At 41.4% G+C, this 26737-nt stretch overlaps 1 protein-coding gene across 3 annotated transcripts in view; it reads right to left on the minus strand.

Annotated features, from left to right (window-relative positions):
• Nucleotides 1-17202, minus strand: part of C5 (complement C5) — a 97529-nt gene extending 80327 nt beyond the window's left edge. For 2 of the 3 annotated variants that reach the window (XR_009495450.1, XM_059889033.1), the window contains exons 1-5: nt 17083-17202; nt 10001-10193; nt 7290-7452; nt 2196-2266; nt 491-582 (exon numbers count right to left, since the gene is read on the minus strand). Coding sequence is in view for 2 of the 3 variants with exons in the window: in XM_059889033.1 (XP_059745016.1) it covers nt 491-582; nt 2196-2266; nt 7290-7452; nt 10001-10193; nt 17083-17147 (584 nt within the window). In the remaining variant the exon portion in view is untranslated. The remainder of the gene's footprint in view (nt 1-490; nt 583-2195; nt 2267-7289; nt 7453-10000; nt 10194-17082) is intronic. The other variant, NM_001166616.1, reaches the window with a different exon arrangement.
• Between the last annotated feature and the right edge of the window lie 9535 nt (nt 17203-26737).

Genomic DNA, 26737 nt, shown 5'->3' on the forward strand with positions numbered 1-26737 from the left:
AACATGTTCTTAATCCTCTAGCATGAGACCAAATGGAGGAAATAACTTTACTAAGATCCTCCCTCTTGAAATCTGTCTTCTGGTGGTCTATGCAGTAAAGACGACAGAAGACCAATATTTCTATTGGTCATAGCAAGGCCTGGGACAACACCAGCCTTTTAGACTGAGAGTCTATTAGATTCCTTGAAGGGTGGAAGGTTGATGGTTTTGATAGAAAAAGGCCTGGGAACTATTTTTTTGATTCTTCCAAATTTTAATTTCTATCTGTAAGGTGAGAAGTACTGTGAGTGGTTTGTTTGTTTTGCCAGAACCCAAGCCTAGCTTTTCATTAGACCTGAAAAGACTTTGTACATCTTCATTTCTCTCACACTTACTTTTTGTTAACACTAGGTGGCTCCATTTGACTGGTTATCTACCTCACGACCAAAAGGTCCCGATGTCTGTTCTACAGAAAACTTTATTAAAAACACAACAAAAAACTTTAAAATACTTAGGATTAGATGGAATCTTGAAGTCAGGAAAAGAAATAATTCCAGTATAATCATTTTCTTCTACCATGTCAACTTCTGATCCTTCGGGATCCTTTGAATAAAAACAGACAATTTCCAAGCATATAAATCACATTTTAAAAATTAACTGATTACGTTGTCTTTGATTGATAGAAATATTTACTAACAAATATCCATGTCTTCAAATTAAATATGAAGGGGGAAAACCATTTAAATGTTGTGAAAGACAAATACGGCTCATTTAAGGCATTTCCTCCTTTTTTGACTTTTTTCCATCTCCTGCCTCACTTAAAAAAAAAAAAACAAACAAAAAAAGTAAATCAGTGTCCAGGGTATCCTCGTCTCAATTATCTAGAAGAGATTCAACTTTCTATTGTATGGCTAAAAAAAGACCTATGACAAAAACTGATGTTATAATGAATCAAATAATATCTCATACACTTATCTATAAAGTGGAATCTAAATTTTGTATGTGTTCATTTGGAACTTTCCAAAGCAAATATGCTGTAAAATTCATTTATTAGCTAGAAATTTGAAAGTTTACAGGCTATATCAATAATTATCAACCACAATCTTGGAACACACTGCTGCTGCTGCTGCTGCTAAGTCGCTTCAGTAGTGTCCGACTCTGTGCGACCCCATAGACAGCAGCCCAACAGGCTCCCCCGTCCCTGGGATTCTCCAGGCAAGAACACTGGAGTGGGTTGCCATTTCCTTCTCCAATGCATGAAAGTGAAAAGTGAAAGTGAAGTCACTCAGCCGTGTCCGACTCTAGCGACCCCATGGACTGCAGCCTACCAGGCTCCTCCGTCCACGGGACTTTCCAGGCAAAAGTACTGGAGTGGGGTGCCATTGCCTTCTCCTTGGAACACACTAATGCTTCTCAAATAATTCATTATAAAATACTCAGATGTGAAAGTTTATGAAAGTTCCATAATTTTTGTAAGTTATAAAGGATTCACGGTTATTCCTGTACAGCCCTCTTTTTCACTCGTGTTCTGTTAAGATTTTTGGTTTTTTGGTTCCTTGAGTAGGAGAAAAAGGGGCTGCAACCTGCAGTGGGGACCTACTGTTAATAGGTGAGCAGTTATTTCCTCCCAAAAATGTGTAGGGTTTTGACGTGAACTGGGAAGACCATGGGAATTTATTGCACACATCTGTTATGTACATCATGGCTCATGAAAGGCTGATAATTGCTGATCTTTATCTCATGGGGTTAGCACTGTTTTCCATGTGCTAGTGTCTGTTACTTACTAAACTCTAAACTCGTCAAGCATAAGTGCCACAGGCTGTAATTCTTTACCTTGTATTGTGCAAATCAAAAATATCATACTTAATAGACATTCAACTAATTCTTAGTTGAATCGATGGATTAATTCACTAAGTTGAATTCTTAGTGATTGAGGGGTGGTCTTTAAGAAATGTATCATGAAGCATATATTTAAATGATTTAGTTCAAAACCATAACTTTCTGAGATTTTCATTTTCATGGTATTTTTACATATTGTAAAGGAATAACCCTACAACGTGATACACATAGAAGGTGTTCAACAGCCATTTCTGAACATTGAATAAGCCAGTATGGTGTCAGGACAGGGTTATGGAGCAAAGTGTCTTGTCCTGATGAAAATTTAAATAATTTTAAAAATTTTTATATAAAATTATTATTTAAATAAACATACTTACTATGAAAGTTAAGACCGTTTCTCTTTTGGCTGGCTTCAGGTCATCATTCAGTGAATAAACTCTAACCTTTACTGTAAGAATAATTGATATCATCAATAACTTTGTGAAGCGACAGTATTTTGATATTTGCAATAATCATCCTTAAAAGAGATAAGCCTCATCTTAAAGATTCAATACATAATCATATATGGAAATTCATATTTAAAAGAAAGAAAAAGTTAGCTTGTAGACAAATACATCACTAAAAATTTTTTCTTTTATTGAGAATCCTTTTCAGTTCAGTTCAGTTCGGTCACTCAGTCATGTTCGACTCTTTTCAACCCTGTGGACTGCAGCACACCAGGCTTCCCTGTCCATCACCAACTCTCGGAATTTGCTCAAACTCATGTCCATCGAGTCGGTGATGCCATCCAACCACCTCATCCTCTGTTGTCCCCTTCTCCTCCTGCCCTCAATCTTTCCCAGCACATCACTAAAATTTTTTTCTTTTAAAGAGAATCCTTTTGCATTCCTTTAAAGAGCTACTTCTATTTAAAGTATTTTTTTTAAAGATATTAAAGATATAAAGCATTTTTTAAAGATTTTTAAATTCTTCTTTAAAGAATTTAAAGAACAGTTCACTTTATTAAAATTTATTTGCATATATCTTTGGGGGAACAAATATATAGTACAAAATTAGTTATATCTGTAATTAGGCCAGTATTTATAAAAAATTTCATAGTAGCAAAATAGTGATGTCTACCCTATGGTTATATTGAGCTTAGTCACTCAGTCATGTCTGACTCCTGTGACCCCATGGACTGTAGCCCATCAGGCTCCTCTGGTCCACGAGGATTCTCCAGGCAAGAATACTGGAGCGGGTTGCCATGCACTCCTCCAGGGGATCTTTCCACCCAACCTGGGATCGAACCCAGGTCTCCTGCACTGCAGTCCGATTCTTTACTATCTGAGCCACCAGGGAAGCCCAAGAATACTGGAGTGGTTATACTGGGAGTATAATAAATCATCTCAGAATTGAAGATTTTAATGAAAAATTAGGTGGTTTGTTTCAGACTATACACTCTTACAACAAGGCCCCAAATTGTCTCTTACTGTTGCTAAGGATAGTTTTGAATTGTACAGTTTTGTTACATTTATTGAGCCAGATCCTACAATTATTCCTTCATTGTTAAAAGAATAATGGCAGGGAGCTCAGTAACAATTAGTTCCCTTCCACTTCTTCCTGTCAGATCCCCACCTTTTAAACGAATACGTCTGCTTAGCTTTTAACTCTTAGCTGCTTGAACACGCTGGTTTAATTCCTTCCAATGACATATTATAATTTCTCTAGGGTTTTTCTGATGCTCAAATCATTTCATGGCCAAAACTTTAACCACAAACGGTTAAACGTTTGTGGACGGACGTCATAAACCTTTAAAGGGTCAGTATTATGCAAAGCTCTACCTAAGAAGCCACATATTAAGCTCTCTAAAATTGATTTCACTAAGACCATAAGATCAAAATGAAATGCTCAGTAAATCCCTCTGCGCTGCTGTCCCCTCACGCCTGTCTCTCAGCTCGAGTCCCCTCTCCTGCCTTATGAACATACCTGGTCCAGCCCTGAGCATCATTGAGCTGCTGCCAGAGGCAGTGTGCCGCAAAAGTTAAGAGTTTGGGCCCTAAAATTCAAAACTTTGGTTTCATTTCTATCTCTGCCACTTTCCAACGTGACCCAGAACAGGATACTTAATCCCTCTTACCCCTTCGGCCCCACATCTGTAACACAGGACTGCTAGTATCTGCTTCATGGCACGCGAGACTAAATGAGACAAAGCTTTGCATAACCCAGCGCATAACAACGAACCGTGAATGCTTATTATTTTTATTTTATTTTTATTATTTCTATAGCTACTACTTGTCCACTTCCTAACTCAGTTTGTGCTAGGTTAGAAAATTAATCTTGTCTTCATAGCGACGGTATACCAAAGGCAAGTTCAATACATGCTTTTTGTACCAAAGGTATAGCTTATAGACGTTTAAAATATATATTGAATGCCTTCTACGTGCAGACACTATGCTAGGCACCGAGATATGATGGTGGCAAATCAATGTGGAATTCCTCTAATGGAGTGGAGTAGAGAGGCAAACACAAGATCCCACAACTGTAAACTTCCAGGGGTGGGAAATGCTGCCAAGGACACTGCCCGGCTTTCTGAGGCCGACAGAGGGAGCTTTGATGCAGAGAAGGCTGCCCTCTGTGTGATGGCACGGAAGAGGTGAGTGGAAGTTCAGAGGGCGAGGAAGGCGATGAATGTTCCGGGGAGAGGCTCACAGGCCTTACTACGGATGGGAAAACGGTGCAAGAAAGCAACTGTACAGACATCGGATTGGCTGCTGTCCACAGACGAGAGCCGGCACGGTGGGTGATGAGGCAGGAGGGGCGGGCAGGACACAGGCTGTGTGAAACTGGAAGCATTTTGGTCAATATTCTAAAATCCTTCATCCTGTAAAGCCTTGAAGATCTAAGCCTCTATCCTAAAGATACTTATATGAAAAATCCCTCCAGGATCTTCAGATTAAAATGTGAGGACTGGGACATTAGAGCTATAAATAGCAAGATGTAATTAATTTCTAAAAGAATTACTTTTCAGTAATTCTTTTTTCTTCTGTGTTAATAAGGCTTTGTGCTATTCCATAGATTAAATGATAATGGAAAATACTTTCCTGATGCTTACTCTGGGGTAGGCAGTGTTTGAAGTGCTTTATACATATGAATTCACCAAACTCTCACAACTCTGAGAGGTAAGTTCCGTTACTATCTCCACTATACAGATGAGGAAAACGGGACTCAGAAAGATTAACTCACACAAGGTCATGGAGCTAATAAGAGCCCCAACTGTGATTTGAACCCAGACAATTTGGCTCCTGAGTCTGCTGTTCACAACTATATTTCACTACCTCTCATTAATGAGTCAAAATTTAGAGGGAGGTGCTCTGGTTTTCTGTATGATCTATTCTAAGATAGAATAGGTCTTAGAGAGATCTTAGAGATCTCTCATCTCTATTCTAAGATGCTGCTGCTGCTAAGTCGCTTCAGTCGTGTCCGACTCTGCGACCCCATAGACTGCAGCCCACCAGGCTCCCCCGTCCCTGGGATTCTCCAGGCAAGAACACTGGAGTGGGTTGTCATTTCCTTCTCCATTCTAAGATGAAGACACTACATATTTTTATGGTAAAGTTCTGATAAAGAAATAATAAATGGGGCTGTTCTTAAGGGAAAACTTGAGAGCTAACAGAAGTCCCAGGGTCTGGGTATCAGGCTGCTTGATGGACAAAGATGAGGACCCTAGGGACTTGCCTGGAGGGCAGTGGTTAAGACTGCATGCTTCCATTGCAAGGGGCACAGGTTCAATCCCTGGTCAGGGAACTAATGTCCTGCATGCCACGGGGCACAGCCAAAAATTAAACAAGAAAAAGAAAGATGAGAACCCTAAACGGTAAGTAGTGTCAACAAGACCCAATTAAAGAAGCATCCTCTAATATGGGAACAGGGCAAGGGTGAGGGTATATTTGTTTCAAGGTATGATGTTTAAAAAGGGCTCAAACTTTATGGGCAGAGACTATCTCAATGAACACCAAGTCATCTTCTTGGAGTCAATAGGATGCTATTCTGGCAACGATATTATGTCCAAGCTGGAAGCGATACCCCAACCTTTCTAGGCCTTTTCTTTCTGAGCTGGTCATGACAGGAGATCCTGCTGAAAAGGCAATGGTGCAGGCCCATTCCACTCCATTCTGTCATCAGCATCAGTCAACATGTAGCAAGCATGTGCTACCTGAAAGGTTTTCAACAAAACTGGCTGGTCTGGCCTCTCGTCCTCTTTCCTTCACCAATAATGCCATTATTGAAACTCCGGAACCTCCCCCTTCCATGTACTCTTATAATTCCATCCTGATTTGCTCAAAAGTTAATTTTGGCAACAGGGAGTGATGGAGGAATTGAAGATTTTGCAGATACGTGAACATATGTGGGCAGCATTCACACTTTTCTGTGTTTTGTTTTTCGTTCACTGGGAGTAAATCCAGCCACTCACCAATCAGAGGTTTGATGGGCTACCCTGTCCTTTCCCCCTCTAACAGATAAACCACTAATACAAACCCGTGTTCTAATAGGAACTTTCTTTAGGTAGATCTCCTTAGAAAATTAATATCCATTTATTTATGTGACTTCACTTACTTTTTGCTGAATCATCTGATACCCTAGGCTTTGATTTGTTTTCTGAATTTGAGAATTAGCTGCAAAGTAATAGAATGTTTTTATGATCACTACTTTATAACAAATTATTTTCACATTGCCAAAATTATATTTGCAGTTACCTCTTATAGCTTGTTTAATAATAAAACCTAACACTACATCTCATAATTCTTAAATAGCTTTTTTCCTACGTGGGAACAACTGACAGGGTAGATAATGTACTTGTTGACTTTTGTGATTTCCATATGAATCTGAGATTTATATTTAAAATTTAAAAACTAAATTCCATATAATTATTTAACAATTTCCATATGAATTTAAAATTAAAATTATATTTATAAGTAGAAATCACTGGGGATTGAGACTCTTTTGATCAAGTTGGAAGCCTGTCTCCACTTAAAGTCAAGCGTTAAAGCTCACAGTGATACTGGCCTGTCATCTTATTTTGTGGTGTCCCTGTCTGCTTTTGTCATCTCAGCGCTGGTGGCCTCCTAGAATGAGCTTGGCCGTGTTCATGCTGCTGTATTTAGATAGATAACCAGCGAGGACCTATTGCATGGCCCAGGGACCTCTGCTCAACAGTCTGTAATAACCTAAAGGTGAAAATAATGTGATACATGTATATGTACAGATGAATCACTTGGCTATACACCTGAAGCTAACACAGCTTTGTAAACCAGTTTGACTCCAATGCAAAACAAACATTAAAAATAAACGATTCTTCCCCACATCCAGAGTTCAGTTTAAACAAATGCCGTCATCCATTATCCAGTTGCTCCAGCTTGAAGGATAAAGCTCTACAGTACGGTGTCAGTGCCCGTCCCACTGCTCCCCAGAGAAAGAGGCGTCTCACACTCTACCTGACTGGTGTGGGGTGTACACAGGTTTGTCTGTGTGAATGAAGAGGAATCCATTGTCGTAGGTTACTGGCATTTTTTTTGCTTTTGAAAAATGCTTTGATGTAACTTCCAGATACACGTGTGAAACGGAGCTTTGTCTTTCAGACAACTGTTTGGGTTGTATCTGTAAAAGAAAATGTTGATGGCAAAGAGTATAATAATTCCAAAGTTATAAAACATGTTATTTAAAAAGTAGTATAGGAGCCAAAGTAGTAAATAAATTTTGCTCCAAGCCCTTCAGTATCAAACATCATAATCAACATTCAGCTTTAAGTAATTAAAAATTTTTGGTTCTATGCTTCCCAAATTTTATACACATTTTTAAAACTACTACTATGAAAGTGTTAGCTGCTCAGTTGTGTCTGACTCTTTGTGACCCCACGGACTGTAGCCCACCAGGCTCCTCTGTCCATGGGATTCTCCAGGCAAGAATAGACCCAGGGATCAAAGCTGGGTCTCCTGCATTGTGGGCAGATCCTTTACCATCTGAACCACAGCTCTCCTAACAAGCTTTAACCTCTTCATTTTGCTGGGTTAGTCCATGTTCTCCATTCCCTCTCTTCAACATCCTGACTGGTGTTCAGGACACTGTATTATATTTACATCCTCTGTTCCCACGGTTGAGCAGTATACTTTCCAGTTTGAGATAAAAGCTAATTAATACAACCAACCATGGTGAATTAGATATATGAGAGTACTATAAACGTTTGGAAAAGCAGTAAGAATCTATAAAGATTCTGCACTCAGATTGCTTTGCGAGTACCTAAGTTTTTTCTCTACTTCAAGGAAATAGAAACTGCAGAACAGATGATTCGTTAAAGGTGTGACCCATTATGAATAAGGCTGGCTGCTGCAAGTGGACCCAAGGAAAGACCTTGGCACAACATCAAACGATTAGCAAATAAAGATATATTGTAATGTTGAGATAAATTTAAATGCTTAAGATATGCATCAGTTTTTATGATTTCCCCACCCTAATTTATTTTCCAAATTAGCCATTTAAGTTAGCACTGATCAATAGCGTTTTCTGTGGTGAGGGGAATGTCCTAAAACTATGCTGCTCAGTACAGGCCATCTGTAGCTATTTAAGCACTAGAAACATGGCTAGTATGAGTGATGAACTGAATTTTTTATATTAGTTACATTTGATTGATTTAAATTTAAAGATAACAGCCACATGTTTGTGGCTAATGGCAGCAGATAAAAGTGCCTTCTTTGGGGAAATGAATTTTATTTCCTCATAAACCTAATAAGTGGACCTGTTTGCTAAAAGGTTAGAGCACTTATCATCAAGGACATGAAGCAAAGAATTCCTACGTTTGGTTAGAATTTATTTAGATCAGTGTTTCTGAAATTTGAGTAATATATAGAACTCTTTTAAAGGATAAAATATTCTGGAGGACTCTCAAGTGTTGACTTTTTGTTATTTATAAAAATAAAGAAATATTTTCAGTACAGTGTTAAATATGTACAGACCTAAAAGCATAATATTCTTGTGCTTATCACTTTTGTATAATTATAAAATCTAAACATTTATAAAATAAACTCAAAATGGTAAATATCAACGTAATTCTAACTTTCAGCTCTTTATAAAATTTCAGTTTAATCTCTTTTTAAAGAACTCACGTTAAAGAAACACTGGTCTAATAAGCCTCAGAGGCCCTTCCAAGTCTAGAAGTCTTTGATTTTTTGGTTCTTTATTTTTGAATTTATATCAGAATTTAAAACAATATTTTTCACTTGGATAAAGAAACAGTAAATATGAAAGTTATTTTTAGTTATCAGAGTTCTTAATAAGAAATGAATTACGAGCAATTCTCTAACCAAACTATACAACAATATCTTAATCCCTCAGTTGTGTCCAACTCTTTCTGACCCCATGGATTGTAGCCCGCCAGGCTCTTCTGTCCATGAAATTCTCCAGGCAAGAATACCTGAGTGGGTTACCATTCCCTTCTCCAGGGGATCTTCTCGATCCAGGGATCGAAATTCAGTCTCCTGCACTGCAGGCAGATTCTTTTACCGTCTGAGCCGCCAGGGAAGCCCAATAGAAGGAAAATTTATTTGATACAGGTTGTTCTTTCTATTAACTATGGTTATACATAAGAGCTATTCACTTTAGTAATCAATAATTCATTAGTTTTAGAAGTTTTGATTGTAGGATATTGGAGTTTAAACAAATAGCATCCAGGGATTTTTGTAGGCAATGCATGACAGATCAATATGCGTGTTCATATCGGTCTGTTTCTTTGCATTAGTAATTTTCACAGTAAACGAGTACTTTCCATTCATTTCCAAATCTGTTCACATTGGTGTTAGTCTCTCAGTCGTGTCCGACTCCTTGCAACCGCACAGACTGTAGCCCCTCGGCTCCTCTGTCCAGGAGAATACTGGAGTAAGTTGCCATCTCCTTCTCCATATGCTCACATTAGGACTTTATTTTCCAATAAGAATGTTAAAGTTTTCATACACTACTTAAAAAGCAGATACAACTCTCCTATTTAGAATTTTCTTTTCCACGCATATCATCATTAGTGACTGACATCATCTAGGAATCACACAGCGGTAGTTTGGTATAAATGACGAAATCTCTGTTATCAATATTCAAACTGGATACACATTTTATTGAGAATATTCTGTATGTATAAAGAAACTGAAGGATAAATACATACTGTTAAGGTAGCCGAATTTTGGAATTTATTTTCTGCAGATAAAGTAACATGGCCTGAAGAGTAAGTAACTTTTTTGTCGGGAAAGCTTTTGATTGAGACTGTTGCATCAAATTCTTCAGTGTATCCATAAGCTTGAATTACAACATTTTCATATGCTCCAACATGGAATACTTTTGGTGCTGAAATGACATACCTGTTGAAATAAGAAAGAGAAGGATAAGTATTTTTATATGACATTTTTGTTATATTTCTGACTTTTTATCTCACTTGATAGATTAGATTACAATGGGCACTTTTTCTCAACTTGAAATGATATTTTAAATTAACATTTATTTGCTATCTACAATCATTTCAGCACAGTTTCCAAGAAAAAAATAGCTTGGAATTAAGACTTTAGAAATAGAGCTGGTGACTTTGTTAACCTCTAGAAAGGTAGTGATAACACCTTCCCTGAGCGTCTATAGCAAAGGAAAACTTTTAATGATAAATAGGTTCAATATTTTTGCCTGACGCAGAAAAAAGCAGCATAGGTACCAGAGATTGAATTCCAGCTCTGCCATCTGCTGGCTGAGCGACCATGGTAAAATCACTAACCCTCTCTGAAGAGTTAAATAATATACCTTAATTATTACCTCTTTTGTTGTTTAGCCACTAAATGGTGTCTGACTCTTTGCAGCCCCATAGACTATAGCCCGCCAGGCTCCTCTGTCCATGGTATTTCCCAGGCAAGAATACTGGGTGGGTTTTGCCATCTCCTACTTTGAGGGATCTTCCCAAACCAGGCACCGAACCCGCGTCTCCTGCACTGGCAGGCTGACGCTTTACCGCTGAGCCAGCGCAGAAGCCAGTCACCTTTACCAGGGTGCCAAGGAGGAAATAGGAATATCTATCTGAAAGCATCTAGCATACTTCAGTTCAGTTCAGTCGCTCAGTCGTGCCCGACTCTTTGCGACCCCGTGAATCGAAGCACACCAGGCCTCCCTGTCCATCACCAACTCCCGGAGTTCACTCAAACTCATGTCCATCGAGTTGGTGATGCCATCCAGCCATCTCATCCTCTGTCATCCCCTTCTCCTCCTGCCCCAAATCCCTCCCAGCATCAGAGTCTTTTCCAATGAGTCAACTCTTCGCATGAGGTGGCCAAAGTACTGGAGTTTCAGCTTCAGCATCATTCCCTCCAAAGAACACCCAGGACTGGTTGGATCTCCTTGCAGTCCAAGGGACTCTCAAGAGTCTTATCCAACACCACAGTTCAAAAGCATCAATTCTTCAGCGCTCCGCTTTCTTCACAGTCCAACTCTCACATCCATACGTGACCACTGGGAAAACCATAGCCTTGACTAGACGGACCTTTGTTGGCAAAGTAATGTCTCTGCTTTTGAATATGCTATCTAGGTTGGTCATAACTTTCCTTCCAAGGAGGAAGCATGCTTAGTACTCAATAAATGTTTGCTGAATTGTTGAAAGGAAATACTCTTATAACTATTATGTTATTCTAGTGGGTGGATCCGAGAAGGCGATGGCACCCCACTCCAGTACTCTTGCCTGGAAAAATCCCATTAACGGAGGAGCCTGGTGGGCTGCAGTCCATGGGGTCGCTAAAAGTCGGACATGACTGAGCGACTTCACTTTCACTTCTCACTTTCATGCATTGGAGAAGGAAATGGCAACCCACTCCAGTGTTCTTGCCTGGAGAATCCCAGGGACGGGGAGCCTGGTGGGCTGCCGTCTGTGGGGTCACACAGAGTCGGACACGACTGAAGCGACTTAGCAGCAGCAGCAGCAGCAGCAGCAGCAGCAGTGAGTGGATGAAGAAATGAACAGAATAACAGTGAGCCAGGAAATGCATTTAGAAATGGAAGTAGTAATGGAGGTCCTTGCAGAACAGATGATAACAGTCATACAACATAATGATAAGAACAAAAAGTGAGAAATGAGAGGCTGTATGAGGGCTTTACGTACAACTCCTAATCTTTACAGCAGGCCAGTGACGTAGATGTCATTATTATTCCTATTTCACAAGTGACCAGAGGTTAAGTGGACCAAGGTCACACAGCTTATAAGTGGACGAGGCAGGTCTTCATGTTCAGGCCTCACTCTATTATGTGCATAACTGAGGTCAAGGTTATAAACTATGTTTGCAAACGGTGGGCTGTTCCCTCAGTTTTATATTTTATGTGATGTATCAAGAATGGACGTGAATCAATATAAGGTTTTGAAATAGAAATCTTAAAATGGGTGAATTTTCATAGTTTTATTAAAAGAAAACTTACAAATATAAACAAGGTTATTAATTGTATATTGTAAAAGTATCTAATTGGAACAGTGAGAGCTACCTATGCTATTAATAGAAAAAGAAGTGTGTTTCAACCCAAAAGGTGATTGAATAATTCAAGCAGCTGATTAGGGCTAGAGGGCACAGGCCAGTGGGCAGAATTATTGCAGATTCCTCACAACACTATGGGCTTCCCCAGTGGCTTGGCGGTAAAGAACCCGCCTGCCAATGCACGAGACGTGAGAGGCGCGGGTTTGATCTCTGAGCTGGGAAGATCCCTTGGACAAGGGCATGACGACCTGCTCAGTGTTCTTGCCTGGAGAATCCCACAGACAGAGGAGCCTGGTGGGCTGCAGTCCGAGGGGTCAGGGAGTTGGACACGACTGAAGCAACGTAGCACACATGTGCGCACAACACTGATGTTTCAAAAGGCTTCAAAATCAGCAAGTCTCTAATAACAATGAAACTAATTTGGAAGCAAATAAACACTTTAAAAGCACCTGGTAATTCTTCTACATGACAAGTAATTTGGAACCATTTACAGAAAAATTGTAAAAGAATCTCCAGTTTTCCAACCATCTTCTCAATTTCCCATGTATTTATGCAAGAACATCAGAAAACAAGAAATGTTCAGGTTTGATGATACTAAGATACATTTACTGAAACCTCACTCAGTTCTAGGCACTATTTTAAGCACTATGCATACACATATGTATTTATTTACGTATATACGTCACTGTGCTGTGACGACCATCCTATGAAAAAGACCTTATTATTACTCTGCTTTTACAGAGGAGGAAGCTGGTAGTTAACTTGCCCAAGATCACACAGCTATTAAATTACAGAATTAGGAACTGAACCTGAGGAACCTGTTTCCTGAACTAACACTTTCAAGTGCTAGACTAAATTGAATTTATCGAGAGTTTTTCAAGAGAAGTTTAGTCGGCAGGGGTGGGGGAAAGCTGTTTTAATTTCGGCATTGGGCTTCCCTGGTGGCTCAGTGGTAAAGAATCTGCCTGCCAATGCAGGAGACATGGGTTCGATCCAGGAAGATCCCACATGCCAAAGAGCAGCTAAGCCTGTGTGCCAGAACTATTGAGCCTGTGCTCTCGCGCTCAGGAGCCCAGGAGCCATGACTACAGACGGCTGAGTTCCCGAAAGCCCGTGCTCTACAGCAAGAGGAGCCACGGCAAGGAGAAGCCTGAGCACCATAACTAGAGAGTGGCCCTTGCTTGCCACACCTGGAGAAAAGCCACGAGGCAACACAGACACAGCACAACCAAAGTAAATAAATAAGTAACAGTGAACTGTGGGACATTCTGAAAGACATGGCAAATGGATGGAGAAACAGTGGAAACAGTGTCAGACTTTATTTTTGGGGGCTCCAAAATCACTGCCGACAGTGACTGCAGCCATGAAATTAAAAGACACTTGCTCCTTGGGAGGAGAGTTATGACCAACCTAGACAGCATATTAAAAAGCAGAGACGTTATTTTGCAAACAAAGGTCCATCTAGTCAAGGCTATGGTTTTTCCAGTAGTCAGGTATGGATATGAGAGTTGGACTATAAAGAAAGCTAAGCGCCAAAGAATTGATGGTTTTGAACTGTGGTGTTGGAGAAGACTCTTGAGAGTCCTTTGGACTGCAAGGAGATCAAACCAGTCCATCCTAAAGGAAATCAGTCCTGAATATTCATTGGAAGGAACGATGCTAAAGCTGAAACTCCAATACTTTGGCCACCTGATGTGAAGAACTGACTCATTTGAAAAGACCCTGATGCTGGGAAAGATTGAAGACAGGAAGAGAAGAGGACGACAGAGGATGAGATGGTTGGATGGCATCACTGACTCAATGGACATGAGTCTGAGTAAATTCCGGGAGGTGATGGACAGGGAGGCCTAGCATGCTGCAGTCCATGGGGTCCCAAAGAGTTGGACATGACTGAGCAACTGAACTGAACTGAAATAAAAGTTATTTTTCAAATTGTTGTTATTATAAGTTTTCAGAGAAAGCAATGGCACCCCACTCCAGTACTCTTGCCTGGAAAATCCCATGGATGGAGGAGCCTGGTAGGCTGCAGTCCATGGGGTTGCTAAGAGTCAGACACGACTAGGTGAATTCACTTTCACTTTCATGCATCGGAGAAGGAAATGGCAACCCACTCCAGTGTTCTTGCCTGGAGAATCCCAGGGACGGGGGAGCCTGGTGGGCTGCCGTCTATGGGGTCACACGGAGTCAGGCACGACTGAAGCGACTTAGCAGCAGCAGCATTAGAAGTTTTATATTTTTCAGTTTAGTATTGTTTTCATTCTGATTGTCTGTGTGGTAGTAGTGGTGAATTAGAGAATAATGCATGTTTGCTGTTGTTCTTGTTCAGTCACCCGGTCGTGTCAGACTCTGTGGCCCCGTGGACTGCAGTACGCCAGGCCTCCCCGTCCCTCACCATTTCCTGGAGTTTGCCCAAGTTCATGTTCATTGCGTCGGTGATGCCGTCCAGCCATCTCAGCCTCTGATGCCCTCTTTTCCTTCTGCCCTCAATCTTTCCCAGCATCAGGGACTTTTCCAGTGAGTCGTCCGTTCACATCAGATAACCAACATACTCTAGCTTCAGCTTCAGCATCAGTCCTTCCAGGGAATATTCAGGGTTGATCTCCCTTAAGATTGACTGGTTTGACCTCCTTACTGTCCAAGGAACTTTCAGCTAATTCATGTAATTCATGTTCACAAGTCCCTAAAAGATAGCTCTGCAACCATCTACTCATATGTATTTTGATCCTTACTGATGTAATGCCAACACAATCTATCATATAAAGTATTTTGCATTTTTCTTATTTTCTTTCAATAGTTGTAGAGAACATGGCCACTGAACTTGCAAAGAGGCACAAATGATAGCTTGGCCTCTATCTGGAATGTTCTTTCCCCAAATGTTTGCCTGATTTGCTGTGTTACTTCCTGCAAGCTCTGCTCGAGTGTCGCCTCTGTAGAGAATGTTCCCTGTCTACACTTTCGTATGGTGCCCAATCATTTTTTTATCCTCTTATTGTCCTTTTTATTTTTTTCTTCCTGGTACCAATAGCCACCTGACCTTATTCATTCATTCACTGGTTTGTTCATTGAGTCATTTTCCCCTCCTTCTTGAATGCAAGCTCTATACCATCTACTGTTGGGTTGGCCAAAAAGTTCATTTGGCTTTCCCCCAAGAAGCCGAACGAAATTTTCGGCCAACCCAATACATCCTCAGTGCCAAGTTCTCGACAAGTTTTAGCTGAATCAATCAATTAAATTTACTGACTCCCATGTTCTGTATAGTATACTGTTACTTTTTCAGAGAAACAGAATGTGCTTATTAAGGGTCAGTACAGTGTAGTTGAAAATTCAGTATCATGAGACCTAGGTTCTAGTCCTAGTTCCACCACGAATCTGAAGCCATTTAATCCAGTCTCTCTGAACTTCAGTTGGCTGTCTTTTAAGATGGAATAACAGAATCTAGGAAATGGGGTGGCCATGTGAGATTAGGGGTGGGAGAGTGCTAAAATTCATGACATCTCAGGTATACATTGATATTTATTGTGTATTTTACGTGTGTACATTTATGACAAAATGGAAAAAATCTGAAGTAATAAAGAGGAGTCCTTAATACAGATTCTACTTCTGTTTGTTTTAGTGGTGTGACCTTTGGCAAGTTACTGCCTCTGTCTGGATTTATACTTACATTTGATATAGGTTTGATTAGATACTCTCCAGTTCCTTTTCAATACTAAGATGTTATTTCTAGATATGAGATCAATATTTTAAGACCTAGTTTTAAAAACAATTGTTTCAATAATAATTTTCAACAAACTATTGTGTGTAATTTGTGAAGCATGCGCTCATAAATTTAGAAGTAATTACATCAATAGATTTCAAACCAAGGTATTAGAATTGACCCCCAAGTAACTCTTGCTTTACTATGTAGAGTACACAGAAAACACAGGAAAATTCTACACCAAATAGAAATAAGCAATCAATGCAAGAAAGTTTGCGATCTTGAATTTAGTTGCGCTTTTTTTGAAGAAGAATTTGATCACTCACTCATGTAAAGTTTTATAAATAACAATCCCCTAATGGACATATCGGAGAAGGCAATGGCACACCACTCCAGTACTCTTGCCTGGAAAATCCCATGGAAGGAGGAGCCTGGTAGGCTGCAGTCCATGGGGTCGCTGAGAGTCGGACACGACTGAGCGACTTCACTTTCACTTTTCACTTTCATGCACTGGAGAAGGAAACTCACTCCAGTGTTCTTGCCTGGAGAATCCCAGGGACGGTGGAGCCTGGTGGGCTGCCGTCTATGGGGTTGCACAGAGTTGGACACGACTGAAGCGACTTAGCAGCAGCAGCAGCAATGGACATATACACACTGCTATATTTAAAATGGTTAACCAATAAACTCCTACATGGAATTCTGCTCACAGTTATGTGGCAGTCAGGATGAGAAGGGTGTTCGGGGGAGAATGGATACATGTATATATATGGCCAAGTGCCTTCACTGTTCACCTGAAACGATCCCAATATTGCTAATAGGCGATACCCCTATACAAAATTTAAAGTTAAAAAAAACACACAAAAAACCCAAACCTGTAAAACTGTCCCATTGTTAGCCACACATCAAATCAAAATGCTGCATGATTTTCTTATTCAGAGCTGAGACTACTGGTGTTCCCAGAAGTAGAAAGTAATGTACAAATTCATAGTCCGTTGTATCTGGTTTTTCACTCACCGCCTTGATAAGATGCACTGAAAAATGAAGGTAGTTTCTTTTACTTACGTTTGCTCCTGGCCCCAACTTTTCCCCAGGAAGATTAAAAAACAAAGTATGCCCCACAGGCCCATGCTGGAGGCAGTGGTAAACCATCGATATGACCTTCCTGAAGTTACTCTCCTTTTTAAAGAAACCAAGATTGAAGAACTTGGGTAAGTTGGTTTACTGGTTAATTATTAATGTCAAGAAGAGGGACTTCTGAGCAGGAAAAGTAAAATTGGAATGGAAACACTCTTTAATGCCCAGGTATAAAAGTAGAAGATTTTTATGGGAAGATGTTTTATACAGATTTACACCTAGAGAATTTATTTTGATTAATACAAATAAAGGAGTCTAACATAAAAGTTTGGCATTGCAATGAATGCCTCAAAGTTAAAAATCAGTAAGTTGACTGTCTTTTGTCTCTTGACCAGGCAATTGCTCTGAAAGTTTTATCATGAGAGCATGCCTCTGGAGACGTTCTGATGGAGACCCACCGGGATTCAGTTTCACATGAAGGTGATTTTAGAATGGGCCTGGTTTAGAAGGGCTTGTGAGCTATCTTTCTAGAGAAGACTTGAATGGTAGCGTCATTGGCGTTGGAAATGGCAGAAGAAGACAGATCTGCAAAGGAATAAGTCCTTGGTCCGTTCAGTTCAGTTCAGTCAGTTCAGTTGCTCAGTCATGTCCGACTCTTTGCGAGCCCATGGACTGCAGCATGCCAGGCCTCCCTGTCCATCTGTCCCAGTCTAGAAAAGAAGCTGAATGTTAGGTGGAGAAAAGATTGTGACTGGCAATGAAAATATTCTGCTGAGGATGCTGTATCATTTTCTACAAAATAAATGATGAATCAAATACTTTAGTTTTTAGCAGGGAATGTATATCCTCAATATCTATTAATTCAGACACCACAAATTCAAAATTTGCATTCATTCAGGCACAGAATATCTTTATTTTCTAAAAAATAAACTTATGCTATACTTTTCAATGAGGTTTTAATCATTTTCATATAAGAGCTTAAAGAAAACAAAGCTTCCTATGATATGAGTCTTGTACTTAATTTAGAAAAAAAATTTTAAGATTTTTATGACGCTCGAAAGTCAAAGTGTTAGTTGCTCAGTTGTGACCGACTCTTCGAGACCCCATGGACTGTAGTCCACCAGGCTCTTATGTCCATGGAATTTTCCAGGCAAGAAAACTGGAGTGGGTAGCAAACCCCTTCTCCAGGGGATCTTCCTGACCCAGGGATCAAACCCGGGTCTTCCGCATTGCAGGCCGACTCTTTACCGTCTGAGCCACCGGGAAGCCTTATGATGCTTGCTAGAAAGTTTTTATTTACTACTTTCCTTCTACTAGCACTGATGTCCAGCTTACTATGTAATAAGTACTCTATTTCAAAGTAGTAAAACAGATTTCTCTAAACAGTTTTCTATAATTCATATGTTTTATGTTCACATTGGTGACCCTTCTTTTGAATTAATAAGGTTCTATTTCACCAACACTTTATACTGAATTCACTGGGAAAAAGGTGCACAAAGGAGAATCTGATGCACAAAGTTCACTACCAGCGTCTCTGACATAGATCACTGAAATGGCGAAAACCTGCCACTATTGTCTGACCTCGGAGAAGGAAACGGCAACCCACTCTGGTATTCTTGCCTGAAGAATCCCATGGACGGAGACGCCATGGGGTTGCAAGAGTCGGACACGACTTAGAGACTAAACCACCACCATTGTCTGACCTATTTGTTTCAGAAGGAAATCTGTAAAATAATTAAACTGGGTTGCGAAAGATGGGGCAAGTTAAAACAAACAAAATGCTTTTGCCATCATTTTCGGGAAAAGATCTTCAGGAGAAAGCGAGAACATTCAGATGACCATAGATATATCTGAAGTGAAGGAAATTTATTTGCTTGTATTATGGAGTCAATATAGATCAGTGATATTAGTCACTTACCATTGGCATGTTTCTCTGGTAGAAAACATTTAAAAAACAGTGGATTTCACGGGTTCTCAATAGAACTAGAATTCAACTGTTTACAGATTTCCAATTGCCTTCAACTAAAATGTTTTCATATGCCTTACAAACAGGGCTCAAAGATGGATTCTTCTTTACATTTTAAAATGTTGACCTCTGGAGGAGTCCTTGGTTTTTATACAGATGTGTGGATGGTGCTCAGTCGTGTCCAACTTGTTGAGACCCTGTGACTATAGCCCGCCAGGCTTCCCTTTCCCTGGGATTTTCCTGGCAAGAATACTGGAGTGGGTTGCCATTTTCCACTTCAGGGGATCTTTCTGACCCAGGCATCAAACCCACGTCTCTTGCACTGGCCGGCAGATTTTTCACCACTGCACCACCTGGGCTTCCTTTTTATGTACAGATAATCCATCTCTAAAGAGGAGAAACCAGGTCTGGAAGGAACTTTGGTGGTCTCTTGACCTTCCTGCTAATGCTACCTCAATTTGACCCTCAGATGGACCCGACATGACCTCACTTAGCTCACAAGGCCTCTCTTAATCTGAGTCTTGCTTGATTCTCCAGCCTCTATGCACCTCTTCTTCACTTCAGCCAAGTAGCTGAATTACTTATTCTCTGAAGTCACCATGACATGAAAGTGCTCCTAGCAGGGTAGTAAACAGTCAGTCAAGTACTATTACTATTATGCTTAACCTATTTATACCTTCACTTAGGTATCTCTTCCATGGCAACCCACTCCAGTACTCTTGACTGGAGAATCCCATGGACAGAGAAGCCTGGTAGGCTACAGTCCACGGGGTCGCAAAGAGTCGGACACGACTTAGCGACTTCATTTTCACTTTCAGAAACGAGGGTTAAATACGGGTCACTGCTACTGGCACTGCAGGATGCAGCTCACTCGGAATCTACATACGTGCTTGCCCGTAACACCAGTGAGGAAAGGAATCTTGGGGTATACACCACAGCTAGCTGTGGAACCTTATGAGTAAATGCCTCTCATTGGTTACTTGCCTTCCAAAATATTTAAACAAATTTGAAAAGACATTTAGCTACAAAAAGTTTATTGAAAAGAGTCTTACAGGGAAGTCCAATGTGGGAACTAGTTAGAATGGAGGTGCGCCAGGCGAGTAGAAGGCATGGCCCTGCTCTCTGCTCAGGGGCACTCCCAGACGGCCCTAGGAGGCTCCATGGGAACCCGAGGGTCCCTGGACACTTGGTTTAAAAACACTCTTCCAAGTGTTCCTGTTTCACTTGGCCCATTCCTTATTTCCCCAGTCTCTTAATAAATCCCCACAACCACCTTGAAATTAGTTTTCAGTTGATCAGGCCAAAGGAGAAACCAGCATCTCTCTCCTTGAGTCCAAGATTCACTGCTTAGCTATGACGTGAAATTCCTCTCTCAAGTGACCTGGGCTATCAACATCACACCCTCTAAAACCCCCTTTTTTTCCTCAATCTTGTACGTCTATCCCACATCCAAGACTCTGATATCCCAACATTGAATCAGGAATTCACCCCAGCCTGCAGGAAACCTTATTAGAGGGTAACAGGAAAATAAACACTCTTGGTTTATATCCCAGAAAACTTTCACACATTTGCCTCAAACACTAGTATAGGAATGCACTATTATTTGCAATAGTAAAATCTTGGGAGCAACCTAAAGCAACGTTAACAATGATAAATATATGACTGTGTATTCATACCATGCGATGCAGTGTTGGCTGGGATGGCACAAAACGCATAATAACATTTATACTTACACAAACATAAGAACATACAGGGGCTTTCCAGGTGGCTCAGTGGTGAAGAATCTGCTTGCCAATGCAGGAAACGCAGGAGACGTGAGTTCAACCCCTGATTCTAGAAGGTCCCCTGGAGGAGGAAATGGAAACCCACTCCAGTATTCTTGCTTGGAAAATTTCATGGACAGAGGAGCCTGGTGGGCTACAGTCCATAAGGTCACAAAGAGTCGAATATGACTGAGCAATTGAGCATGCATGCACGCATGCAATGACATACACGTATGTGTGAAATGCATGTATGCTAAGTTGCTTTAGTCGTGTCTGACTCTCTGTGACCCCATGGACTGTGGCCCTCCAGGCTCCTCTGTCCATGGGATTCTCCAGGCAAGAATACTGGAGTGGGTTGCCATGCCCTCTTCCAGGGATCTTCCCGACCTGGGGATTGAACCTGCGTCTCTTAGTCTCCTGCATTGGCAGGCGGGTTCTTTACTGCTAGTGCCACTTGGGAAGTGAAAGGTAAATACTAAATCGGAATAGTTGTTATGTCTGTGAAGGGAAGGAGAAATTTGTGGTAGGAAAGAAGTATATGCTTCCACTGCATCTATTACCTTTTCTTTTAAAGGAACTTCTGAAGCCAGTATGGCAATATCTTACAAATAATTCAGTAAAGTTTAGTGGTAGTTTTACGGGTGTATAGGTGAGTCGCTGTATTTTTCTAAACATTTTAAATATTTCATTGAGAAAGAAGTATGGCCTGCAGTGAGGCAGGCTTGAATTCAAACCCTGGCTCTGTCTGATTAGCTATGTGATTTATCTATAAAATCAAAACAGTAAAACCCCATAGTGCTGATGGGAGAATGAAATATGTATAAAGCTCTTAGCACACAGCATGAACCTGAAAATAGTCTCTATTATTTACTACTAGTGTAAGATACAGTCATGATCTTCTACTTTAAATATATATATATATATGTGTGTGTATAGGATCACACCAATCTGTCTTTAAATACAGTTCTACCCTCTGACAGCAGCCAGTCAGAACTGGCTATCAGGATGAAAAATCTCTTTATCATTGGGCCCAGCAGAATTTTGCCCCCACTTCCTTTCTGGTTTGTTCATTTGCTGTCAAGTAAAGATCTGAGATTAGATGACTGAACTCTTGAAGTCCAAATAACTGCTACTTCCTGAGAGTCTGACATTCTGACTTAGTGAGTGAAAGAGCACAAAAAGTCCCCAACAGAACAGAAACTTTTTTAGAAGATTTAGAATTTTTTCCTCTTGTTTATGGCGTTGATTGCCATTAGCAGATTACATGTACCCTCTTCCTTTTATCTCATAAGCTGTAAAAGATCTACACTTGGAAAGATCCTCCTGTCTCTGTATCAAAGATATTGGCTGAAGCGTTTTTCTTACTGCCCAGGAATAGGTCTAGTGATTAAGAAGAAAGCTTATAAATGTTAATTTGCAATTTCAAGAAGGGCTACAAACTCCACTGCATTTTACCAGGTGCTATATGAAATTCAGACATGGAGAATACGCTTTGAACTTTAAAGAGATCATCCAAAAAATGACAACACAATAGATACCAATTATTAACTCCATGTCACAGGTGTTGTAATAATTAACTTACATAAACTGTTTCTAATCTTCACAACCACTTTGAAAGGTACTGTGACCTCAGCTGACCCATGAGTAGACAGTGATTCCCCAGAGAAACACAGTGATTCGCCTCAAGGAACACATCTCGTAACTTGCAGAGATGGGGATTTGACTGTGTTGGGATCAGTGGGGAAAAGAAGAGAGACAGCAAGCCCTGCTGAAGTCTGTCTTTCTCTTTGACCCGGTCTTCAGCCACCTGGGCTTCCCAGATGGCGATAGGATCTGGAAGATCCCCTGGAGGAGGGCATGGCAACCCACTCCAGTATTCTTGCCTGGAGAATCCCCTGGACAGAGGAGCCTGGTGGGCCATGGTCCATAGGGTTGCAAAGAGTGAGGCGTGACAGAAGTGACTTAGCACACACACCAACTTTTTTGTCTGGGATTGAGTCTCTGTTTTATAGACTCTTTAAGGATTTGTAGCCTACTCCATTGGGAGAAGGCGATGGCACCCCACTCCAGTACTCCTGCCTGGAAAATCCCATGGACGGAGGAGCCTGGTAGGCTGCAGTCCATGGGGTCGCACAGAGTCAGACACGACTGAGCGACTTAGCAGCAGCAGCAGAGCCTACTCCACGCATTTGATTCTCATTTAGATACCACTGTACATTCTAGGTGAGGGTTCAAAAGTACGAGTGGGGAAGAGATGGGACCTAAGTGAAGCACTGCTCCGGGTCTCCCTCATAGGGCGTCAGGTGGAGACTGGCTGGAGGGGCAGCCAGGCAGATGACGTACCGGGGAGATTAGTAGCAGAGGCTAAGAAGGGAAGAACCAAGAGCAGCGAGATGAGCCATGTCAGAGGAAGTTTAAATCCAAGGGGGGATGATTTAGTGTTTAAGTTCCCAAATGGTAACTGAAGAAAGATAAAGAAGAAAGCTGTTGCTCAAACTATTTTTGTACATCTCCAGAGTGGTGGAGTGAAATAACACTCGGGTTCCTAACTCAGTAACAGAATAGGGGAAGATTTCTGAGGACAGAATGTAGAGGAAGTGGAAAGTAATAAGGCCCAAAGAGAAAGTCAATCATTCTGTTTGTGATAGAATGCAGTTAAGCACGTTTCTTCAGAGGAAACGAAAAGAGACAAAAGAAGGTGCCCACTCTCCATGTGTGTCTCAGTTTTACAACCTCATTGAAGCTATTTTTCCTATATGTTAGACCTTGTGAAGAATGAAGCTCAGGCCATTAACCTCTTGTTGGCTGCACCGTCACACACTTGTTTCAGATAATATACTTCTTGTTCAACATGAGTTCTCTTATCTAATTCTAGTGCCTGTAATGCACTGGTACTCATCCACTCATCCAGTGGCTAGACGTGGTAGCCAGTCTCCAGGATGGCCCCAGTGTCCCTGCCTCCCTGGTATTCATGGCCTTGGGTGACCCCCTCCCGCTCTGAATCAGGGTCGGCTCATCTGGCCAATAGCATACAGCAAATGTAGAGGTGTGTGGCTTCAGAGGAGTCATGGAAGACGTCGCCTTTCCCACCTGGCTGTCTCTGGGACTGCCTGCTCTGGGGGAGGCCAGCCACAATGTAGTAAAGACACTCAAGAAGCCTGTGGAGAGGCCCATGTGGAAAGGAACTGAGGCCTCCTGCCTCACGCAAGTGAGTCCCTGTGGAGACAAATCCCTGGCCCTAGTCATGCCTTTCAGTGACCACAGCCCCAGCTACAACTTGATTGTGAACTCTTGAGAAAACATGAACCCAAAACAAAATTATGCAGCAAAGCCATTTCTACTGAGCAATTGCCCATTGGTGGTGGTGAATACAGGCACTTTCATGAGACTTGCATCTTTAGAAAAACAGCTGTTACAGAGGACAAGTTAACTATTGCTATGTTATCAATTACCCCAAAATTTAGGGGCTTAAAGTAAACAATTATCTTCACAGTTTTATTGGGCAAGAATTCAGGAATGGCTTGGCTGGATAATTTTGGCTTAGGTTCTCTCTTGAGTTTGCAGTCAAGCTGTTAGCTGAGGCTGCGGTCTCTGAAAGGCTTGGCTGTGGCTGGAGGATTTCCCTGTGCGGTGGCTCACTCTCTCGACTCTGAGCAGGAGGCCCCAATTCCTTTCCTTACGGGGCCTAAACTACTATATATAAAATAAATAAGCAACAAAGATATACCATTTAGTGCAAGGAATTATACCCATTATCTGGTAATAACCTAAAATAGAGTATAATTCGCGAAAATACTGAATCACTATGCTGTACACCTGAAATTAACACAATATTATAAATCAACTATTCTTGTTGCTGTTTGGTCATACTTCAGTTAAAAAGAAAAAAATCTTTTATTTCCAAGTGCACTTTCAGTTCTTAACTATGGGCTCAGAGGCCTGCTTAAAGGCGCCCTCTGCTGGTAGTAACTTAATAGCACCCCAAGAAGGCTGGAATAACAAGAGCTGAGGGTCAGAGCTAATCCGTGACATCTTTCCGAGGTAAATTCTAGCTTCTCATTTTATGTCTCTTCTGAGAGCTAGGCTCTACAGTTCCTGGAAATAAGAACACCTGCCCTGCATTCTTCACGGGAATGCTTAAAGGTGATATCCCTGAGCAATGAAAAGTCATATAAACATTTAAGGAGCTCATATGTCCATTCTCTCTAGCATCGTATCTCTCCTGCTTTACCAACTCCTTTCTTTCAGCAAACATACAAAAGTCTCCATTAATAGGAAAAAGGCAAATATCAAAAAGCTTTTTGATGGATTCCCCCCCAATAACTTGGAAAGGTTTAGTCTGCCCACCCCCACACAACTTTGTATAATTTTCGTTTCCCTCATTTATCCATAGACCCCTTCAGAATGTTTTCTGGATATCTCCATGGAAGTTATATAAGAAATAAATAGAATGAGCAGTGGCAGAGGTCTCTTGATAATGGTTGGCATGGTTTGGCATTATTTCATTTTACAGATAAAGAAACTGATGCTCAGAAAGGGTTAAAAGAATGGCAGGAAGGCAAGAAGGAAGAAAGGCAGGGCTGCCCAGAATCACACAGAAAGGAGAAGTCAAGGCCATCTGTAAAAGTGGAAGGCCCCAGGGCAAGGCAAAAAATGTAGAGCTGCTTATCCATTAAGCAAGGATAGTGCTATTAAACATTTTAAAATACAAAGCCTTTCTTCCGTGGTGTCTCCCTTACCTTGCCAGGTGCACCTGCTGCACAAAACCACCTCAGCTGCCTCAGTTTACCTCCTGATTGTGTGCACTCTGTCAACACTCAGGCCTTTGCTTCCTGATAAACAAGAAGAGCCTGAAAGGAAGGGGAGCTACTGAGTACCCCGTCTTTCCCTGTCCTTCTATGTCAGCATATTTCATGTGTTTGGCTAATAACAACAGAACAAGAAAGACTGTGATGAAGCGCCTCAGCCATTTGCGTTTCTTCGAATGCCACTGTCATCTTTCTGGATTCAAACCGCGTTCTGGTTCCTGTGGGAGATGTGGCCTCCAGGGGCTGTCAGCACCCCCCGACTGCATCACAGACATGACTCCTCACTGTGCACTCACTTTGAGTCTCATGAAACCTCTGCACACGTGGGCCCACTGAGCACTATGGATGCTCCGCAGGAAGGGGGTCCAAGCGGTGACGGGCACCTGCATCACACACATCTTCGGTAACTCAAATGCATTCTCCGTTGTCCCGTCAGACTTTACTTATAAAACACAAGTTCAGGAACACCCCTGCTGGTCCAGTGGTTAAGAATCTGCCGTCCAGTGCAGGGGACATAGACTTGATCCCTGATTAGGGAACTTAGATTCCTGTATATGGCAACTAAGCCCCTGCATGACAACCAGAGAAGCCTGTGTGCGGCAAGGAAAAAGAAACCAAACCAAAACAACAACAAAAAACAAGTTCAAAAGATAAAATTATTAATAATTTCAAGACAGGAACAACAGAGCCCCAAACTTAGCGTGGGGCCCTGCAGAGTGCCAGGCCCTGCTCCGCTGCATAGGCTTCAGGCCCACAAAGCCGGTTCTGGAGCAGCTAAGCCAGGAAGGAACTCACATGTGACCCCAAGGGCAAGTCTCAGCACATCACACAGAGGCCTCCTCGAACAACACAGGGCAGGCACCGGCAGAGTGACAGAGACCGCCAAGACGATGAGAAAGGTTTAGGAGGCTACATAATGGGCAACGCTGAACTGCTGGTCTTGCCTGCAGGAAGGTTAGAGGAGTTCCGAAGATACAGAAGGACTGAGGACTAGGATAACGGAACAGGTAAAATTAGGATGAGGGTTGGGACAGTAGGGGTGAAGGGATTAAAATCCAGAGAAGGATGAGGTGGTGTTTGGAAGGAGATGGTGGTTAGAAAGACAG

Source organism: Bos taurus, chromosome 8 (genome assembly GCF_002263795.3).
Source record: "Bos taurus isolate L1 Dominette 01449 registration number 42190680 breed Hereford chromosome 8, ARS-UCD2.0, whole genome shotgun sequence".
Lineage (NCBI taxonomy): Eukaryota > Metazoa > Chordata > Mammalia > Artiodactyla > Bovidae > Bos > Bos taurus.